Source organism: Xenopus laevis, chromosome 9_10S (genome assembly GCF_017654675.1).
Source record: "Xenopus laevis strain J_2021 chromosome 9_10S, Xenopus_laevis_v10.1, whole genome shotgun sequence".
NCBI classification, from domain to species: Eukaryota; Metazoa; Chordata; class Amphibia; order Anura; family Pipidae; genus Xenopus; species Xenopus laevis.
Window position 1 is genome coordinate 107,951,116 of NC_054388.1, and position 19,478 is coordinate 107,970,593.

Below are 19,478 nucleotides of genomic sequence, written 5' to 3' on the forward strand. Positions count from 1 at the left end.
AATGCCTTTGATACCGACATATTAGTTCTAATCCGAGCCACTGGCAAACAATAAAGTTCTCGTACCCAGGCAACATATTCTGGGGGAAGGCCCACCCTCCGCATTGTAGCCCACAAATACCCCCATTCCACTGAATCAAAAGCCTTCTCGTTGTCTAGAGAGGCAACTACTCTTTCCCCTCTGTTGTCATGCAGAATAGAAATGTTGGTGAAAAGTCGCCTGATATTAGTATCTGTCATTCGGCCCGGCATAAAACCAGTTTGATCGGGCGAAATCACAGAAGCCATGTGAGGTGCAATGCGCACCGCTAACACTTTGGCCAGTATTTTAGCATCCACATTTATGAGTGAAATAGGCCGGTATGAGGCACATTCCAATGGATCTTTGCCTGGTTTAGGGATCAGAATGATAAGCGTTTCTCTCATGGATGCAGGAAGAGGGTTCCCCATCCGAATTCCATTAAATAAAGTGGCCAGTAGGGGTGCTATTTTTTTAACATGATGCTTGTACCACTCAATAGGCAAGCCATCCAGACCTGGAGTTTTCCCCCCTGGAAGAGCTGAAATAGCCGCCTCTACCTCCTCAGACGAAATAGGCATAGCTAAATCAGTGCTGGATATATTCGAAGTTTAATGTCCCTCGTGTTACATGAATCATTGAAACTGGTGTAGGGCCCAGTGTAATAAAACAGAAGGACATCAGAAGTTAGAGAGGAATCCCATGAGCTGTATAAAAGTACTTGCCTACACCCTTGTGAATTTAAATGGTCGCAGAACCCCTCAGTGACTTCTAATATCCTTATCATTTACAGTAGGGGGTACATTATCCCTTATAATACATGAGTGATACTCAGAGTTCCCTGTATAACTCAGCCTGCAGCCTTGTGCCTTTATATGGTCACAGAACAACCCCTCAGTGACGTCTAATATCCTTATCATTTACAGTAGGGGGTACATTATCCCTTATAATACATGAGTGATACTCAGAGTTCCCTGTATAACTCAGCCTGCAGCCTTGTGTCTTTATATGGTCACAGAACAACCCCTCAGTGACTTCTAATATCCTTATCATTTACAGTAGGAGGTAGATTATCCCTTATAATACATGAGTGATACTCAGAGTTCCCTGTATAACTCAGCCCACAGCCTTGTACCTTTATATGGTCACAGAACAACCCCTCAGTGACTTCTAATATCCTTGTCATTTACAGTAGGGGGTACATTATCCCTTATAATACATGAGTGATACCAGAGTTCCCTGTATAACTCAGCCTGTAGCCTTGTGCCTTTATATGGTCACAGAACAACCCCTCAGTGACTTCTAATATCCTTATCATTTACAGTAGGGGGTACATTATCCCTTATAATACATGAGTGATACTCAGAGTTCCCTGTATAACTCAGCCTGCAGCCTTGTGCCTTTATATGGTCACAGAACAACCCCTCAGTGACTTCTAATATCCTTATCATTTACAGTAGGGGGTACATTATCCCTTATAATACATGAGTGATACTCAGAGTTCCCTGTATAACTCAGCCTGCAGCCTTGTGCCTTTATATGGTCACAGAACCCCTCAGTGACTTCTAATATCCTTATCATTTACAGTAGGGGGTACATTATCCCTTATAATACATGAGTGATACTCAGAGTTCCCTGTATAACTCAGCCTGCAGCCTTGTGCCTTTATATGGTCACAGAACCCCTCAGTGACTTCTAATATCCTTATAATTTACAGTAGGGGGTACATTATCTCTTATAATGCATGAGTGATACTCAGAGCTCCCTGTATAACTCAGCCTGCAGCCTTATGCCTTTATATGGTCACAGAACCCCTCATTGACTTTCAATATTCTTATAATTTACAGTAGGAAGTACATTTCCTATATGATACACACACACACCGTACTCAGAGATCCCTGACCTGTATAATAGCAATTGCATTTATATACACAGGGGGGAGTTGGCATACTGCTTGTCTTAGACACATAATTCTCAATAAATATTAGCAGGACTGCACCTGTATTTGTAGCCACTGGAGGGTGCTTTTTCATGCATGTCTATGGATTATAAGAAACATGAGTATTTATGAGACTGTACATTGTGTTACTCACATGACACACAAAGCATTGTGGGTGCCACAAGCCTCCCAGGGCAGAGATATAACTCTCCTTCACGGCCTCAGTGCAGCCTGCACAGACAGCTCCAAACAGCCGGAAATAGTCGTCTGAGCAATACTGTTCCCCATCCTTCTCATGGAAACCTGCCGGAAACAGACCAGACACAGGAAAAGTTACTCAGGGGACCACATTTTCTAAGAGAGGTGCTACTGCTAGGGGCCAAAACACTGCATTGTGGATAAAAATAAATATCTCACTGTTTACAATGGTCTGGTTGATTTTCTAGAGCTAGAAAGCACTGAATGTGCATAAATGAATGGTCAAATATAGCAGGTCCCCAAAACACTAGGGCAGAGTTGATGGCACTGCAGGAAATAAAGCATTCCAAAAAAGGTGACTAGCACATTGCCAGAAGGTAAAAATGTATAAAAACTGGACAGGTTCTTTTTGTTCTTTGGAAGCATGAAAAGCAGATAAATTAGTCAATCATCTTTGGGCTAGTGAGGCTAGGCAAAGGCTCCAGCACGGCGGCCACAAAGACAAGTCAATTACACATCAAGGAGATTTTAGAACGAGATGGTATTTGAAAAGCCCTGAACCAGTTTGGAACCAGAATTTGCTTTCACGAGCCAGGGAATGCAGGATTGAGACCTGCGCCAGGTGACTATGGAAACTCACAAGCCAAGATCACCTTGTGCCGGTCATGGCCGTGATGCAGTGGGAGAATTGCCTGGGCACTGATGCTTCTGGGCTTTCTGTTTTCAAGATCATTAGTAGCCAGGATTTACAAATTGCAAAGGCACAGGCTCTCTTGTTTTATTGCATTTTTAAAAGAAAAGCCTTATTACATCATAAGAAGAAGATGTATGTGTTTTAATGCATTATGATGTCTGCATTCATTAGTTATTAGAGTGCAAAACATGGCTCAATGGTGTATTTGTATTGGATGTAATGGAATGCCTGGCTAGGTAATGTATGATGGCATCATGATTGGGCATACAGTATTGTTCCTGGAGTAGGAATACTCACCCTCTTCCCCTATCGGTTTTTTGCAGATTTTACAACAAAAATGCTCTGGGTGCCAAGTGCGACCAAGTGCCGTAACCATGTTCTGGAAAGAAAGAGAAAACAGGATTAGAAACGGAAAAGTCAGGTCAATATAGGGGCTATAAGCTAAACTGGGTGGTCAGATGGATCATTTGTAAATGTGACAAAAAAGTATTTGCCCAATATCCCCCAGCATGAGTGTTGAAGGTTAAGTAAACCTTTACAATAAGTGAATGTAAAATTGATGAGGGGGCTATTCTAAGCAATTTTGCAATTTACATTCATTATTTATTTTGTTTTTATTCCAAGATATTAAGGGATACATGTGCTGTTAATATGAATGAATTTTGTTACAACAGCGCCAGCGTTTTGTTTCAAACAGGTGCCCAGTAAATGCTACCTGCTGGTTGGTTTTTACAATTTGCCAGACCTAGTATAAATGTGACTTTTATTACCCACAGATGTCTTACCTGCACAATTGGCAAGTCACACAGGGCACAGCGTGGGGCGTAGAGCATAAAGTAGTCTTTCTCGCAATATGGCCGTCCGTCCTTCTCAAAGAAGTTGGAAGTGCCAATCAGGGCATGGCAGTGGGCACACACAAAGTGCTCCGGGTGCCAGGTATGTCCAAGAGCAGTAACCACCTGGAGGGGACAACGGGTCACTATTTAGAAGTCTGACAAGACCCCTCCTATAACACAGCAAAACCCCAGGACAGGCAGTTGTAGTTCTGGCAGCAGGAATGGCTTAGTATTAACAGCAACAATTATTCTACATGGACTAACTTAATGAAAACTAGTTGCTATGTGTTACTAGACCTGGGCAGATTTTCACACTACAATTACATAGCACATACAATCTGATCTTCTTCATTCGTAGCAACCTTTCCCAAGGCATGAAACTATGAATCACTGTAATAATATGATGCTTTATACTTGTTATCTCCCATCTCCCTCAGCTTGCTGGCCATTCATCTTCAACTCATGGTTGTCCGACTCTTGTTTGTATTGAATGCTTGAAACTGCATTTCAAGGTAAATCAGCAAAAATTGCATTAATGTAATAAAAGTTGTAAACTGAGCTTTAGGCCTAGTAACCTGCAGCAACCAATCAAATGTTTGCTTTGACACAGGTTACCAGCAAATGCTATTGGCTGATTGGTTTCTATGGATAACTGAGGTCTATTGCAAATTATATGACTTTATTAACACTGTCCCCTAGAGTTTGGAGAAGGGGGTAAAGTGATTGCTATATGGTCACATGAGTATATGTCGTATGTTACCTGCCCAGCTATAGGTCGTTGGCAGCTCTCACACAGTCCCTTGCTGTGCGTTTCAATGCCTTGTTGCTTGAGCCCAGACTGAAGCTTTACCAGCATGGAGTCCAGATCACTCCTTGGAACACTTGTGGCTTCTGGAACTTTGGAACCAGACACAGAGTCAGGCAACCGGGAAGCTGTTACTTTATCAGAATTTACTTGGTCGATTTTGACTTCCATATGCCCAGGGGTGGACATCACCTCAGAACTTTTAGGACTTGGTATGTCCTCCAAAGCTTTAGGAACATCAAGTGTGTCTCTAGGGCTTGATGGGTCTTCTGTATCTCCAGGTTTGAAAACTTCCTCAGAGCCTTTATTAGAGTCAGGAACCTCCACTTCTTGTGATACCTGCAGAGATGGCACAGCTTCTACATTAAACAGCTCAGAAGAAGGAGCAAAGATAATAATCACTTTGCCTATATATATACAGTATATGTAATTGACTTTGTTGATACTGGTACTGACAGAGTAGAGGAACCCTCCACCAATTAGCTAGCCATCAGTAAAGCTGGCCATACATGCATACACATGGTCAGCCAGCACTTTTGACCATACTGCCCAACTGCATGGGCCTGCAGCTCACCACTGATTGGTTGCTATGGGTTACTGCCCAGGTGCAAATTTGCCCAGTGTTCATAAATTAGCCGAGTACTGCCCTTCAGCTAGAGGGTCAACCAGTGTATGACCTCCTAAAGGTTCTCCAAGCTGGTATATGATCACAGACAATTGAGAGTGGCCTTAAATGGTACAAGTATCTGGTCCTTCTGTCCCCAGTGGAATGGCGCATTTGGAACAAGAGTCTTGGGGAAACAGACAACCCACTTCTGTGCAGCTGCTTCTTTTATCAGTGGAAGCTGGGGAATAACAGTTTAGCACCATCACAGCATAAAAATAGGATTTCGTATGCTTCTCGGTTTCTTGCAGTTCCTATACAATCTCTATTTGCTGTGTCAGCCCCCCATATGCGCCTTTCGTGGGTTTATCTTTTTCTGCAGAGCCTCTATCTGAACGTTCCACTGTAACCGGATCTGTTTTAGGACAGGCCACTCTGGGCTTAGAGATGATGTAAAGTCAATTACATTTCTGTACTTCTGCTTTTTATGTGCATTTGATAAGGCACAATGAATCTGTATGTGTTATGTGCTGACTGGCTATACCACTGGCTTTTAGATTGTAAGCTCTTCAGATCATGGTTCTTTAGCCATTTTTTCCAGCCTCCCCCTCTCTCTGCTTCCTACTGCTGCACATTGTACAATAGTGCGTATTTATGACTGGTAAACTATAATAGCCTTATATATGGGTATCTCCCTAATATACTTGTATTTTGCAATAGCAATAGCATGTATGTTATTTTGTATAAAGTTGAATAATTAAAGGGAAACTATATCAAGATCATTTTTGAAAAATACAATAAAAGAATTTTTAATTATTTGGGCAGAGTTCCCCTTAAAAACACATATTGATCTCCCTCTTTAAAGCAGGAGTTTTATTCCATGTTGTATTTAGGTAACTCGGATCATGTCAGGAAGAGCCTGAAAATCCCATGAAACTTGATTCTGAAACGCGCCAAAATAAACACAGAGCCTTCAAGTGAGTTTTGGTCTTGTGCTATTCCTGGTATTTGTGTGACGCCGGTTCCCCTCCTATATTAGAGCTGAGCTAGTCCCTAGGTCTGTAATGCACCAATGTAATCCAATCAAATCCACACAGTCTGCAGATTCTCAGGGCCACACGAATCCCCAAATACTATAGAATATTCTTGTAATAATGGGAGCAATGTTTGCCCAGACCTAGTAACCCATAGCAAACAATCAGATTTTTGCTTTCAAACAGTAGACCAGTAAATGCTACCTGTTGATGAGTTGCTATGGGTTACTAGACCTGCAAACCTGTTATTATATTACCCCTTAGGAGGGAGTTGGTTGTGATCATTTGATGCCTTTGATGGAATGAGCTCCAGGCCGATCTCTTGTCTGCTTCTCATATCTGGATTACCTACTTGCACAGTGTTTGGCTCAATGGACCATAAAGGATAAGTAAACCTTTAAAATAAAAGAATGTAAAATTGACGAGGGGCAGTTCTAAGCACTTTTGCAATGTACATTCATTAATTTCTTTTTTTAATTTTATTAAGGGATACATGTACTGTTAATATAAATGAATTTTGTTATTACATCGCCACCTGCTGGTCAGTTTCTGACAGTCTGACCACCAAGTAGTCAAGGAAGTTGTCAGGAGAAAGAAAGAGGCTGCTCTGATGTTCTTCTGCTTAGGAAAGATTTGAGAAAGGTTTACAATTTTTTCCTAAGCAGAAGAACATCAGAGCAGCCTCTTTCTTTCTCCTGACAACTTCCTTGACTACTTGGTGGTCAGACTGGTGGGAAACTGACCAGCAGGTGGCGCTGTTGTTACAAAATTGATTCATATTAACAGCACATGTATCCCTTAATATCTTGGAATTAAAAAATGAAAATATGAATGTAAATTGCAAAAGTGCTTAAAATAGCCCCCTCATCAATTTACCATTCACTTATTTTAAATCTTTACTTATTCTGTAAGTGAGATCCAACACATATTCCCTAATTTCCTACACCTATCAGAGAAGTATATTCTTTGGAATTAGGGATGCATGGAATCCAGGATTCGGTTTGGGATTCTGCCTTTTTCAGCAGGATTCGGATTCGGCTGAATCCTTCTGCCGGGCCAAACTGAATCCGAATCCTAATTTGCATATGCAAATTAGGGGTGGAGAGGGAAATCGAGTGACTTGACAAAAAACAAGTAAAAAATGTTTTCCCCTTCCCACCCCTAATTTGTATATGCAATTTAGGATTCAGATTCAGTTCGGTATTCGGCCAAATTTTCCATAAAGGATTCGGGGTTCGGCCGAATCCAAAATAGTGGATTTGGTGCATCCCTATTTAGAATATCTTTGGCATTGATGTTTACTCATTTGAGCAGTGTAGGTGGCACTTGCAAATGACAGACTTCAGATTATTTCCTCTGTGTGTCGTCTATCGAGGAAGACAGTACAGGCTAATGTGTTCTATCCTACAACGTTAAGTAGATATCAGTTCATCCAGCGGCATAAATATAGAGGAAACAGACCCTGGGACAAGGAGGTATAGCGGCCCAGTTGGGAAACTGACTGATTTAGCCTTAGTATATGCTTTTGATCTTATTCACCTTAACATCTAATTCACAATGTAAGGGATAGCCCCAAAAAGGTTTTGCTGTGAGACCTAGTTGTTACTCCACTTTTCTCTACATCATTACCAGATGCTTTATTTCCTAAATCTGCATAGCTCTGTGTCCTAAATCTAAATATCTCAGTTTATGTATTTTTAACCTCTGTGTCAGAATTATCTAAACTTTTCCCTTCACGGGGCTGACCAGATTGAAAATATTTGTTTGGTGAACTGACTTGTTTAGGAGGAACATTCCTCAGCACTTACCGTGTTCTGCTTGTGGAAATCAGACAGGGAAGCCATCAGGCGGTCCAACTCAAGAGTGGCAGAGGAGGCAGCGAGGGCCCTAAGAAGATAAACATGTGTCAGTGGAGTAGACAAGTAGAATTATCTGGCATTATCCTAAAGGAGCAACTGATGTCACTTCAAAAGACTAGCTCTCTGCTCATCCCACCATTATCCATATATTTTAACCAGATCAGCAACTTCACCGAGACTCATCCTCATGCTGTTGTCAGCATGCCAAACCCAACAATAATCCAAGTTTTATGTGACCAGGGATTCGTTTCCCATAATATCTTATCTTCTGTATATAATATTTCATTCATGCTTCACACCAACATCAACGCTAGTATCCAACAAACACATGATCAATGTTCCTCCCACTCAACCTATGGTCAGAAAGCTTTTTTCAATAAATTGGATGTTTAAAATAAATATTTACACTCGACTTTATGAATCATGCCGAGACGGTGGGCTACAAGTGTGCCTTTGATGACTATTTCAGTTAGACCACGTGACCAGAGTGGATCAGCCATCACCTAGAGCATTGGATTCTTCCTCTCTCTCTCCAGGTTTTTTTTCCCTTCAGTGTGGATCTCCTTGTCTTTGCATCCCTAATTAAAATGACTGTATGGACTTGGACTTTGGAAGGAGGCTGGAGCAAACCAACACAGAACATACAGTAGAAGTTCCTTGCACATAATGCTCTGATGACAAGTGAACCCATGACCTTGCTGCAGGGCCGCCATCAGGGGGGGAGAATTGTAGGGGGCCCCGAGGGTAATCGGGGCCCGGCCACACTGCACTTACTTGGTTGCACTCACTTACCTATTGTGTGGGGGGGCCCTGGGCACCAATTTTTTTTTAAAACTTCTGGGGGGCAATTTTTTTACATGGATGTTTAAGGGGGGCCCTGGCCACCAATATTTTTTTAATGTGGGGGGGGCCTGAACACCAATTTTTGTTTACCGTGTGGGGTCCTAGCCACCAATATTTTTTAATGGGGGGCCCTGACTCAATTTTGTTGACCACAAATGTTTTTTATTAACATGTGGAGACCCTATCCACCAAAGTTTTTTTTTACTGTGTGGTAGGGGGTGGGGAGGGCGGGCTTGTGGGTGGGGCTTATGGTGGGCGCAGCCCAGGGAGCCCAGGAAATTTTGTTGTACGGGGCCCTGTGATTTCTGATGGCGGCCCTGCCTTGCTGTTGCAGGGCAATAACCTCAACCACTGAACCTCACCACCCATTCTAAATGTGATCAATATTTGGACAGCCACAGGGAGCCTGTGCCTTCTCAACATGTTGGTTTACCAATATATGACAAGCAATGATTCCAAAATCCCAAATTTTTTTAAACAAGAGGTCACTTGCCTACTTTAAAATGTATATCCACGAATTGCATTGTCCTTTTGTACAGAGGTGGGGATACACAAAGCAACCAGCAATTGAGCAGTTTGAAAGCAAATGTCTATAGTGGAACCTCAATTTTACATCTCCTGATTTTAAGTTTTCCCTAATTTGACATTGTTGTTTTGTAGGCCCATCTATATATTATGCATAAAACATTTCCCTGATTTTACATTTTCATAGATTTTACAACATTTTTACTGGTCCCCTTAAAAACGTAAAATAAGGGTTTTACTGTAATTGGTTATTAGCAGTGCAGCCCCTGTGTAAGTCCATGAGTCCCAACGTTCTATAGAAGACATCAGCAGTGGTTTTCCCCCTTGATCCAGTTACTGTAAATTGATTCTACCCAAAAACTTATTTGGATAAAAAAATTATATGTAATCAGAAGCAACTTTCCAATTAAGGAGCCAGAACCACCAGTGCAGCAAATATCAACAGCCAGGCTGACACTGCTTTCAATAGCAATTAGACTTTAATTTTACTTTATGTTTAATGGAAAGGTGCTTAGAATGACATTCTTATTTTATTAGGCAAAAATATGTTATTTGGTGGTGATTCCCTTTATTTGATATTTTATTTGCTGGTAACTCCCTCCTATGTCTCCATTTCTCAAACCACAATTTCACTGAGACGCGTTTCAGGCTCGAATTTCTGCAACACTTACTCATCCATCCCCTGTGGTTTAAAGTGGCGAAACTATAAGAAATGTCTATGGTATAACACAATGCTCACCAAGGAAGAGTCAGTAACACATTACAAGATACAGGAACAGACCCTGATATTGTTCATCATTGTTAGCACTCTCACCTGCTCTAGAGGAGCTTACAATCTAACGTCCCTCTCTCAAGAACTAGGGTTTTTCTAGCTTTAGTTTTCAATGTCTTTTTCTCCATGTCTATGTAAACTGCTTAAGTCTTATCTCAATTAGGACTTTCGATTTAGGAAAAACGCACTAATAATTGGTGAAGATTATAATATTACATTTTCTTATAACCACAGGTGTGAGGAAGATGTAAAACCCATGGATGGACATATTTTATACAGAGGAATATAAGGCAAATATTACTCAGGGTGAAACATATAAAACATGGAGAACCATAAGAGGAAAAGTATTATTATTAGGACTGTATTTTCCATTTTTAAGCATTGTAAAGAAATCTGATGAATAAAAAATCAAGCTAGTGGCCAAAGTTCAATGTAATATGCCCCCTACACTCTTCAAAGACATGAATGGTTGATCTGTTGGGTCCAAGCTCAGGAGTACAAAGAATTAGTGCTTAAATCATGACATTCCTACACCCCCTTACCTTTTCTCTGCCTCTTTCTGTGCTTCAGCTTTCTGTTCATTGGGATCCCGAGTAGGGAACTGGGACATTATCTCATCTGTAGGGAAAAAATGGGGAGGAATTGAGTTTACAGATAAAGGCACCGAGAGGTTGAATTTAAAGGGGAGGAAAGGACTGTGTGACAATGTGATGATAGGATGATATCTAGATATAATAGATTTTCTATTATATCTACATGTTATCTTCTGAGTTACATTGTCAAATTACCCTAAGACATATATGGGGATAAAATGGAGGAGGAATAAAGAGGAAGGGCAGTGGCACACAGGAAGATTTATCGCCTACACAAATCTCCCTAAAATGCCTCTCCATTGCCGGTAATAGGAATCTCTGGTGATATGTCCAATTGATCGCTTAATCGGCTGAAGTTTCCTCTGTTGGCATCTACGGGCTATTTAGCAATCAGTAAGGCATACCACCAGAGATTTAAATTTATAAAAGGTATAAATTACAGGTATGGGACCTATTATCCAGAATGCTCAGGACCTGGGGTTTTCCCGGATAACAGATCTTTCTGCAATTTGGATTTTCCTACCTTATGTCTACTAGAAAATCATGTAAATATCAAATAAACCCAATAGGCTGGTTTTGAATCCAATAAGGGTTAATTATATCTTAGTTGGGAACAAGTACAAGCTACTGTTTCATTATTACAGAGAAAAGGGTAATACTTTTTAAAATTTGTGATTATTTGGATAAAATGAAGTCTATGGGAGAAGGCCTTTCCGTAATTGGGAGCTTTCTGGATAATGGGTTTCCGGATAACGGATCCCATACCTGTAACAGCAATGGAGAAGCATTTTTGGGAGTTTTGTCGTCCGCAGCCTCATCTAAAAAATTGCGGGCGACAAATCTTCCCATGTGCCACTGCCTGGAGACAGAATACTTTAAAATACAGTAACATTTATAAAATAACAAAAGTAAGGAGAAAGAAAAGGTGGAAGTGACAAAAAGAAATAAAAATTTAAATCAATTAAAGGAAAGAAATTATTTGGACTACCTTTAGAGACATTATTTATACACAGTAAGACCCATGGCCTATGGACCTTTACTACTACCACTACTACTACTTCACCACCACAACCCAAGTTGGCAACAATTGAAGGGCCACAGATTGGGCAACGCCATCTCATACAAAAGGTTACTGTAACTCTATTATCCTACAGATACCATCTTGTCCTCTAGTCATATGTACAGGGCCCAGGTCAATAACCCAAGCTACAAGCTGGACTTTCTTCCACCTCCTACCAGTGATGTTGAATTGTGTGGCGTTGAGTTCATTGAGAAGTCGGTCCAATTCACACAGCCCACCACCCAAGGCTGGCGAGACAGAAGGCAAAGGATATTTCTGTACAGTGCTGTGGGAGCAAGAGGAAATAAGAATTGCCATTGGAAGTCCATGAAACAGCAGAGAGAATATAAACTCATTACTCAACAAGGATAAAGAAGTGGGAAAGTCTGAAAGAGACATTTAAGGTCTTACAAAAAGAGAAAGGATGACGAAACATAGGATAATTAATGATACTTAGGGAGGACAGACAGGGTAATGACAAAGACACAGGATGTAGATGTTGAGACACAGTTGCAATGAAAGCGACATATAGGGAGGAATTCACACGAGTGGAGAGAGACCATTTTTGGAGTAAAAGTGATGGTAAACTGTTGTAAATTACTTTCTCCATATTCACAAACAGAAATCTGACTCCACAGCCACCTTTCATTTTTAGTGAAAGAAAGACAGGTTACAGACACTTTAATGAATTTATCTTTCAAATGACATTAAAACATTTTACAGGGGGGGAAGGGGAAATGAAGAAAGAGCAGGGTCGTCCGGCACTCAAACGGATCCACAGGAACAGAAAGAATTAGTTAAAAATAAATATTTTTACTATACAAAGTTAAAAAATGTATACTTTCATCTCGAACCGCCCTACGTGTTTCGTACCCATTAGGGCACTTAGTCATGGGCTATCGTTGGACGAGGGGCCCCTCACCACAATTTTATATGTAAAAAGTTATTAACTCACACGTTATTTTATTCGTTTTATCTTAATGAATGAGGCAATATTAGTCATTTGAAGAAATATATCATCTAAAGGAAAAGTAAAGCCTCCCAGTAGTTTTAGCTACACTTAGACACTTGACCTAAGATAATAAAACATATTTCTGAAAAACATCTGTATTTTATGCAAAATAGTATTTCTTGTATTTAGACCCTTATATCTTGTTACAGAAGTGGAATTACACAAACATGTAGGCAGATTAAGAAAGCCCAGGTTATCCTGAAAAAAATGATGTATCATTTTCCTAGATAAAATAAACCTCTCCCCCCGAAAACGCTGATCTGATAAGAGGTAAAGACAAATTCAGAAAAAAATGTTGTTCAAATGTAGTGCGAAAGACAAAATCTGAAAACCGTCTGTTTAATAGACAAATTCACAAAAGTGGAGATTGGAGTGGATGTTTGTGAATTTGGTGGAAAATTCAATATTTTTATCTCCACTTATTTTGTCTCAATATCACCACTTTTGTGAATTCCCCCCATAGAGGTTAGGTACTAGTTAGAAGAAGAAAACATCATCAGTAGATACTAAAATATTAAAAAAAAGCAAAAGCAGCTTATTTGCCACACCTATAGAGATGGTCCTTGTCCACTGGAAAGGTCTCATGGTGGGACGTTTTATTCGACATTGCAGTCTGCCAAAGAACACAAGAAGAAGTTAAATGGATGGTTGATTAAGAGTTTGTGAGTCACTATCAGTGAGTGGCAGATCATTACCTTGGGATCGTAGGGCGGTGGAGGAGGTCGAGTCTCAGCAGGCTGAGGTTTCTCAGGAGAATCTGTTAGTAAAACTGGACAACGTGGAGTGGTCGTGATTTGGAGGTCAGCGAGTAGTGCATCTGAAAGATATATCACATTGCTGCAACAACACATGATCTCAATTGCACAAAATGGGTTTTTAGACAGATAGCAGCAATTTGACAACAGAGAGATACAATGCAGAGGTTCTCGATCTGTGGAGAGACCCAATGTAGTGACTAGATGGACAACCCTGGAATTTTATTCCTGTAAACTTACAATGACACGGAGGGGTTTTGACCACAAACAAAGGCAAAAAAGAATTAAGGTTTAGTGGGGGTTCATCTCCTTAAAAAGAAACAACTGCTACACATTTAGATATAATTCTATGCTCTCCAGTGGAAAGCCTTCTATTGGTTGCCTCTTGAAAACAAAAATTTCCCCTGACCACAAAGGTCTACTGAACACAGCTCAAAACATCTCATCTAAGGTGAACTCTTAACAAGACTATTTGACCGAAGAGAAAGGAGGAAAGTTTATCTATTAAATGTTTATGTCAGAGGAAGATGCACAGAGATGTTGAAATGGAACATTCTGGCGTACAATTAGGAATGCCACATAGTTCATTAGTGGACTGTCCTTTGGTTTGGTACAAAAGGCAAACAACATGTCTATGCACTCCAAGAGGAACAAGCTCTTCATAAATACCAGACAATGACATTTTAAAATGATACAGCAGAACCCTGATTTTACGTTTCCCAGGGGACCGCTTCAAAACAGTGAAAATTATGGGAACAAGTTGAATTTGGGAAGGAGAAAACTAAGCTTGCCTGAATGGGACCGCAACAAAGTGGCGTCCATTCTGCAAAAAAATCAGAGCTGCAGCAATAGAGGTTCACTAGAGTATTGGGGGATAAACATCATCAATAGATCATCCTAGAGCAGTGGTGCAGACTTTGGTCAGGGCCGGTGTATCAGCCATAGTTCCAAGTATGTCTAGGACAAATCATTTTCCCCCTAAATTGCAGATCTTCAAGATGGGTTGTAGGTGTACCTAGGAAAGGGAATAGGCATTCTCCATTTATCTTACCCTAATAGGAATTCTGGCTGAGCCCCTCTGCCACTGCTTCAAGCCCCTCCAGAAGGGTAAGCCTCACAGTTTGGGAACCAGTGTACCACAACTAAAGATTGCTTACAGCCTCCCAATACAAGCCCTCAACCACATAAGAAAAAGTAATAAGAGACATTGTTTCAAGTTTCAAGCCTCAAGCGACTAAGTCTCACAGATTGGGCACCAATGTCACTACAGGCTCCCAGCGCCTCATACAAGACAGGACAACATGAAAGCATGACAAACCACCTATGTATTTGAGTGAATGAATGAAGGTTCCACACACCACAACTCTCCTTGGAGGTCCTGCATTTGGTCAGAGCATCCTTAGCTCATAACATGGTTATAGATATAGAAGAATCTTTCCCTTAATGACCTTCAAGTTGGGCTTTTAGGTGTGTGGATTTTTTACCCTAACAGACATTTAGGCTGAGCTCCCCTGCCAATTATCCAAGCCCCTCCTGGGGGGTAAGCCATATACTGTAGCTTGGGACCGGTGTCACCAAAGTTGAAGAGAACTAACAGCCTCCCAGTGCAAGTGCCATAAAAGACAAAGTAAAAAGAGAACATGGCAGCATGAGACATCAGCTATTTTGGCATATGTGTATGTTGTACACATCTGAAAAACTTACCTAAGTCTTCCATACTTCACGTAGACAAACCACAGAATGATAAAAATGAGCTAAGGCAGGGAGGAGACTGGATAATTAGAGAAGGCAGTAGTGGAAAGAGTGATGTGTGTGCAAAGCAGAATTAACAAGACATTAGGAGGACCTTTTGGTGGAGAGTTTGCTGGAGACCCAAGAGAAGGGAAGAGAAATAATGGATATGATAAAACAGGAAAGAATATGTTTGAATGCTAATACAAATAAGAGCACAGACTTGGAAACAGGGAGTGGAGGGTGAGGATGAAAGGGGGGAAAAGAGCATAGGGATGAGAGCAAAAGATGAGGATGTGAGTACGGGGCTGGAGAGAGAGGCGCACGATTGGGAGGAGTCCTTGACTTTTCTTTTTTTTTCCTTTTATGGGAAACAGAAGTCTGTTAAAATGGGGAAGATATAAACAGATAGGGAGAGAGTGAGAGGGAGAAGTAAAGCCCACGTTTGACAGAGATGGATAGGAGTCAGGGAAGAGGCTAATTTACCAATGAACACAAAACGGGTTGGGGGGGGAAGTCTGATTAGGGGAGCACCACTAGTCAGCAGGGTAAACAATACTCACTCAGTACTCAATCTTGCACAGTACTCTCTCCCTCAGTGGGTGTGGGCATCACATTCCCTCTCTCTCGCTATCTCTTTGTCTGCTCCTCCTGGCAGTCACTAGGTGTTTAGCCCCTTCTAGTCTCTTTGCCAGCTTCTCTCTCTCCCCCCCCCCCTTTGCCACTGGGTGCCTGTCTCTCCCTCTCTTTTTTTTCTCCCCTCGCTCTCTGTTTTACATCTCTGGAAACAATTTAGAGAAAACCATTTCCTGTCGGAGAGGTTCAGCTCAGAAAAAGAAGGGGAGGAAAGGACAAGGAGGGAGAAGGAAAAGGGAGGAAACGACAGAAAATAGTGTGAGAAAAAAAAGGAGAGAGGACATGGAGGGTTAGGAGAAATGGGGCAGAGGGAACGGGGCAACAGATCAGGGAAGGTTAAAGGCAAATTATATAACATCCAATGGGGATTGAAATATCTGTGGTTCTGAAAGACAGCTACAAATCTGTCAGAAAACTACAAATCCCAGCAGCTCCCAAGAACTAAATGCTAAAGGCACAGCTGGATTATTCATAAGGCTCCTGGAGCAGCCCCCAAAGGCCTCGTCATTTGGCAGGACACCCATTCACAGTTCCACATATTGGCTTTGGGCCAAGGTTGCATTACTGGTGGATACCACTGCATTAGGAGGGAGAGGCATCAAACCACCACCGTGCCTAGAGACCTATTTGGTTTTAATCTGTTTACTGGTAGGAGGTTCCTTTAAGGGTTGTCTTCAGGCCTAACATCCCTAGTATCCTGATTAAAGTCAGTCGTAATAGACTGTGGATGTATAGTCATCAGTTTCTGCAGTAACAGTGTACAGTCATCCATACAAATCAATCAACTGGCCTAATTGACATTCAGTAATGCAGACACCACCACCGAGACAATTTGCATCATGAAACGGCAACGTCAAGGGAATGTTACAGTTCAGAAAAAAATGTAGCCTCTAGAACCAAACCCTTCTTTTGATGGGAGGATCATTTAAATTGAACTCCCAGAATTAGACCTACGCTATAGTGACATCAGGGAACCAAAACTGTGTGTTTTCTTTGGCCACGGCCAACCACACCTTCGCTCTTCAACCATCATGGCTACAGATATAAAGATAAATGTATAGGTCTGTTTATAAAGTAATGACGCCCATTGAGAATTCTCAATTAATGAAGTTCTATCCAGTATTTGCTGGGGGTGTCTTCACTGCTGCATTTACACTACTTCTTCATCTTCTCTGTACCAGTCCAGTCAAACGCCAAACTCTTTGGGCACTGCCCACTGCAATGATCGGCAGCAGAGAGGAATTCAGTGGGTGATTCCGGGAACAGTGATCCACACAATTATTCACTAAGCCTTTGCCCAATGTGATGCAAGCAAAGGAGATGCAATGGTTTATTTGCATCATACTCCCTACTGAAGCAGCATTTTGGTTTTTACAAATTGGTCATTCAGCTTGACTAGGGTATTTACATTTAAAGGTGAGCAGAAATGAAATGATTTTATTTTGCAGAAACAGCTCCCCTGAACAATCAATTGCGACCCCCCAATCCGCAGTTTGTTTTGCTCTCAGGAACAGGTCTCCACAGGAGCCTACTAACTACAGTAATTGAAATGTTACATAGTTACATAGTTAAATTGGGTTGAAAAAAGACAAAGTCCATCAAGTTCAACCCCTCCAAATGAAAACCCAGCATCCATACACACACCCCTCCCTACTTTTAATTAAAATTCTATATACCCATACCTATATTAACTATAGAGTTTAGTATCACAATAGCCTTTAATATTATGTCTGTCCAAAAAATCATCCAAGCCATTCTTAAAGGCATTAACTGAATCAGCCATCACAACATCACCCGGCAGTGCATTCCACAACCTCACTGTCCTGACTGTGAAGAACCCTCTACGTTGCTTCAAATGAAAGTTCTTTTCTTCTAGTCTAAAGGGGTGGCCTCTGGTACGGTGATCCACTTTATGGGTAAAAAGGTCCCCTGCCATTTGTCTATAATGTCCTCTAATGTACTTGTAAAGTGTAATCATGTCCCCTCGCAAGCGCCTTTTTTCCAGAGAAAACAACCCCAACCTTGACAGTCTACCCTCATAATTTAAGTCTTCCGTCCCTCTAACCAATTTAGTTGCACGTCTCTGCACTCTCTCCAGCTCATTTATATCCCTCTTAAGGACTGGAGTCCAAAACTGAACTGCATACTCCAGATGAGGCCTTACCAGGGACCTATAAAGAGGCATAATTATGTTTTCATCCCTTGAGTTAATGCCCTTTTTTATGCAAGACAGAACTTTATTTGCTTTAGTAGCCACAGAATGACACTGCCCAGAATTAGACAACGTGTTATCTACAAAGACCCCTAGATCCTTTTCATTTAAGGAAACTCCCAACACATTGCCAAATGTGTCCATACTGTATCCATCAGTTGGATAACATATCCATATCCACTGAATACACTTATATTTCACAACAGGCAGTTGGTAATTCCATTTAGGATATCCAATGGTATACAGATTAGCTGCCATCTTACAAAAATGAGTACTAGGGGGGTAGGGATCTACCAAGTGAGTGATGTGGGGGGAGGGGTGCCAACGACAGCAGTACAGGCTCAAAGTTTCCTTTGGCTATGAGCAAACCCATGTATATGTGGAAAATCAACATAAATGTTGACTCACCAGACCATTTTAATTTCATCCACCGCCTTAGGCTGGCTGGGCATTCATTACACCAGTCATAAAGCTCTCCCACAACTGAATTAGAGGTTTAAGTAAATGATGAGTAACACTGGACATACATAGACCAACATGAGAAGGCACATAAAAGCCAAAATAACAATCTGCCCAACCAATAACTAATTGAGGCTCCAACAGCAGCCCATCCCATTCAGTAAGGTTGAAATATCCCATTCAGTAAGGATGGACTATCCCATTCAGTAAGGATGGACTATCCCAATCAGTACGGATGGACTATCCCATTCAGTACGGATGGACTATCCCAATCAGTAAGGATGGACTATCCCATTCAGTAAGGATGGACTATCCCATTCAGTAAGGATGGACTATCCCATTCAGTAAGGATGGACTATCCCATTCAGTAAGGATGGACTATCCCATTCAGTAAGGATGGACTATCCCATTCAGTAAGGATGGACTATCCCATTCAGTAAGGATGAACTATCTCATTAAGTAAGGATGGACTATACCATTCAGCAAGGATGGTCTACCCCATTCAGTAAGGATGGAATATCCCAATCAGTAAGGAAGGACTATCCCATTCAGTAAGGATGGACTATCCCAATCAGTAAGGATGGACTATCCCATTCAGTAAGGAAGGACTATCCCATTCAGTAAGGATGGACTATCCCAATCAGTAAGGATGGACTATCCCATTCAGTAAGGATGGACTATCCCATTCAGTAAGGATGGACTATCCCAATCAGTAAGGATGGACTATCCCAATCAGTAAGGATGGACTATCCCATTCAGTAAGGATGGACTATCCCATTCAGTAAGGATCGACTATCCCAATCAGTAAGGATGGACTATCCCAATCAGTAAGGAAGGACTATCCCATTCAGTAAGGATGGACTATCCCAATCAGTAAGGATGGACTATCCCAT

General features: G+C 41.3%; 1 protein-coding gene across 5 annotated transcripts in view; it reads right to left on the reverse strand.

Moving 5' to 3' along the window:
- Positions 1–19,478, reverse strand: part of tgfb1i1.S (transforming growth factor beta 1 induced transcript 1 S homeolog) — a 35,840-nt gene that overhangs the window by 4,829 nt on the left and 11,533 nt on the right. For 3 of the 5 annotated variants that reach the window (XM_041578134.1, XM_041578135.1, XM_018237586.2), the window contains 9 exons: positions 13,488–13,609; positions 13,341–13,405; positions 11,957–12,066; positions 10,670–10,745; positions 7,937–8,015; positions 4,446–4,829; positions 3,635–3,808; positions 3,147–3,228; positions 2,112–2,260 (listed from right to left, as the gene is read on the reverse strand). In XM_041578134.1, the coding sequence (XP_041434068.1) occupies positions 2,112–2,260; positions 3,147–3,228; positions 3,635–3,808; positions 4,446–4,829; positions 7,937–8,015; positions 10,670–10,745; positions 11,957–12,066; positions 13,341–13,405; positions 13,488–13,609 (1,241 nt within the window). Of the gene's footprint in view, positions 1–2,111; positions 2,261–3,146; positions 3,229–3,634; positions 3,809–4,445; positions 4,830–7,936; positions 8,016–10,669; positions 10,746–11,956; positions 12,067–13,340; positions 13,406–13,487; positions 13,610–15,251; positions 15,775–15,841; positions 16,016–19,478 lie in introns of those variants that run through there. The other 2 variants (XM_018237587.2, XM_041578136.1) reach the window with 2 other exon arrangements.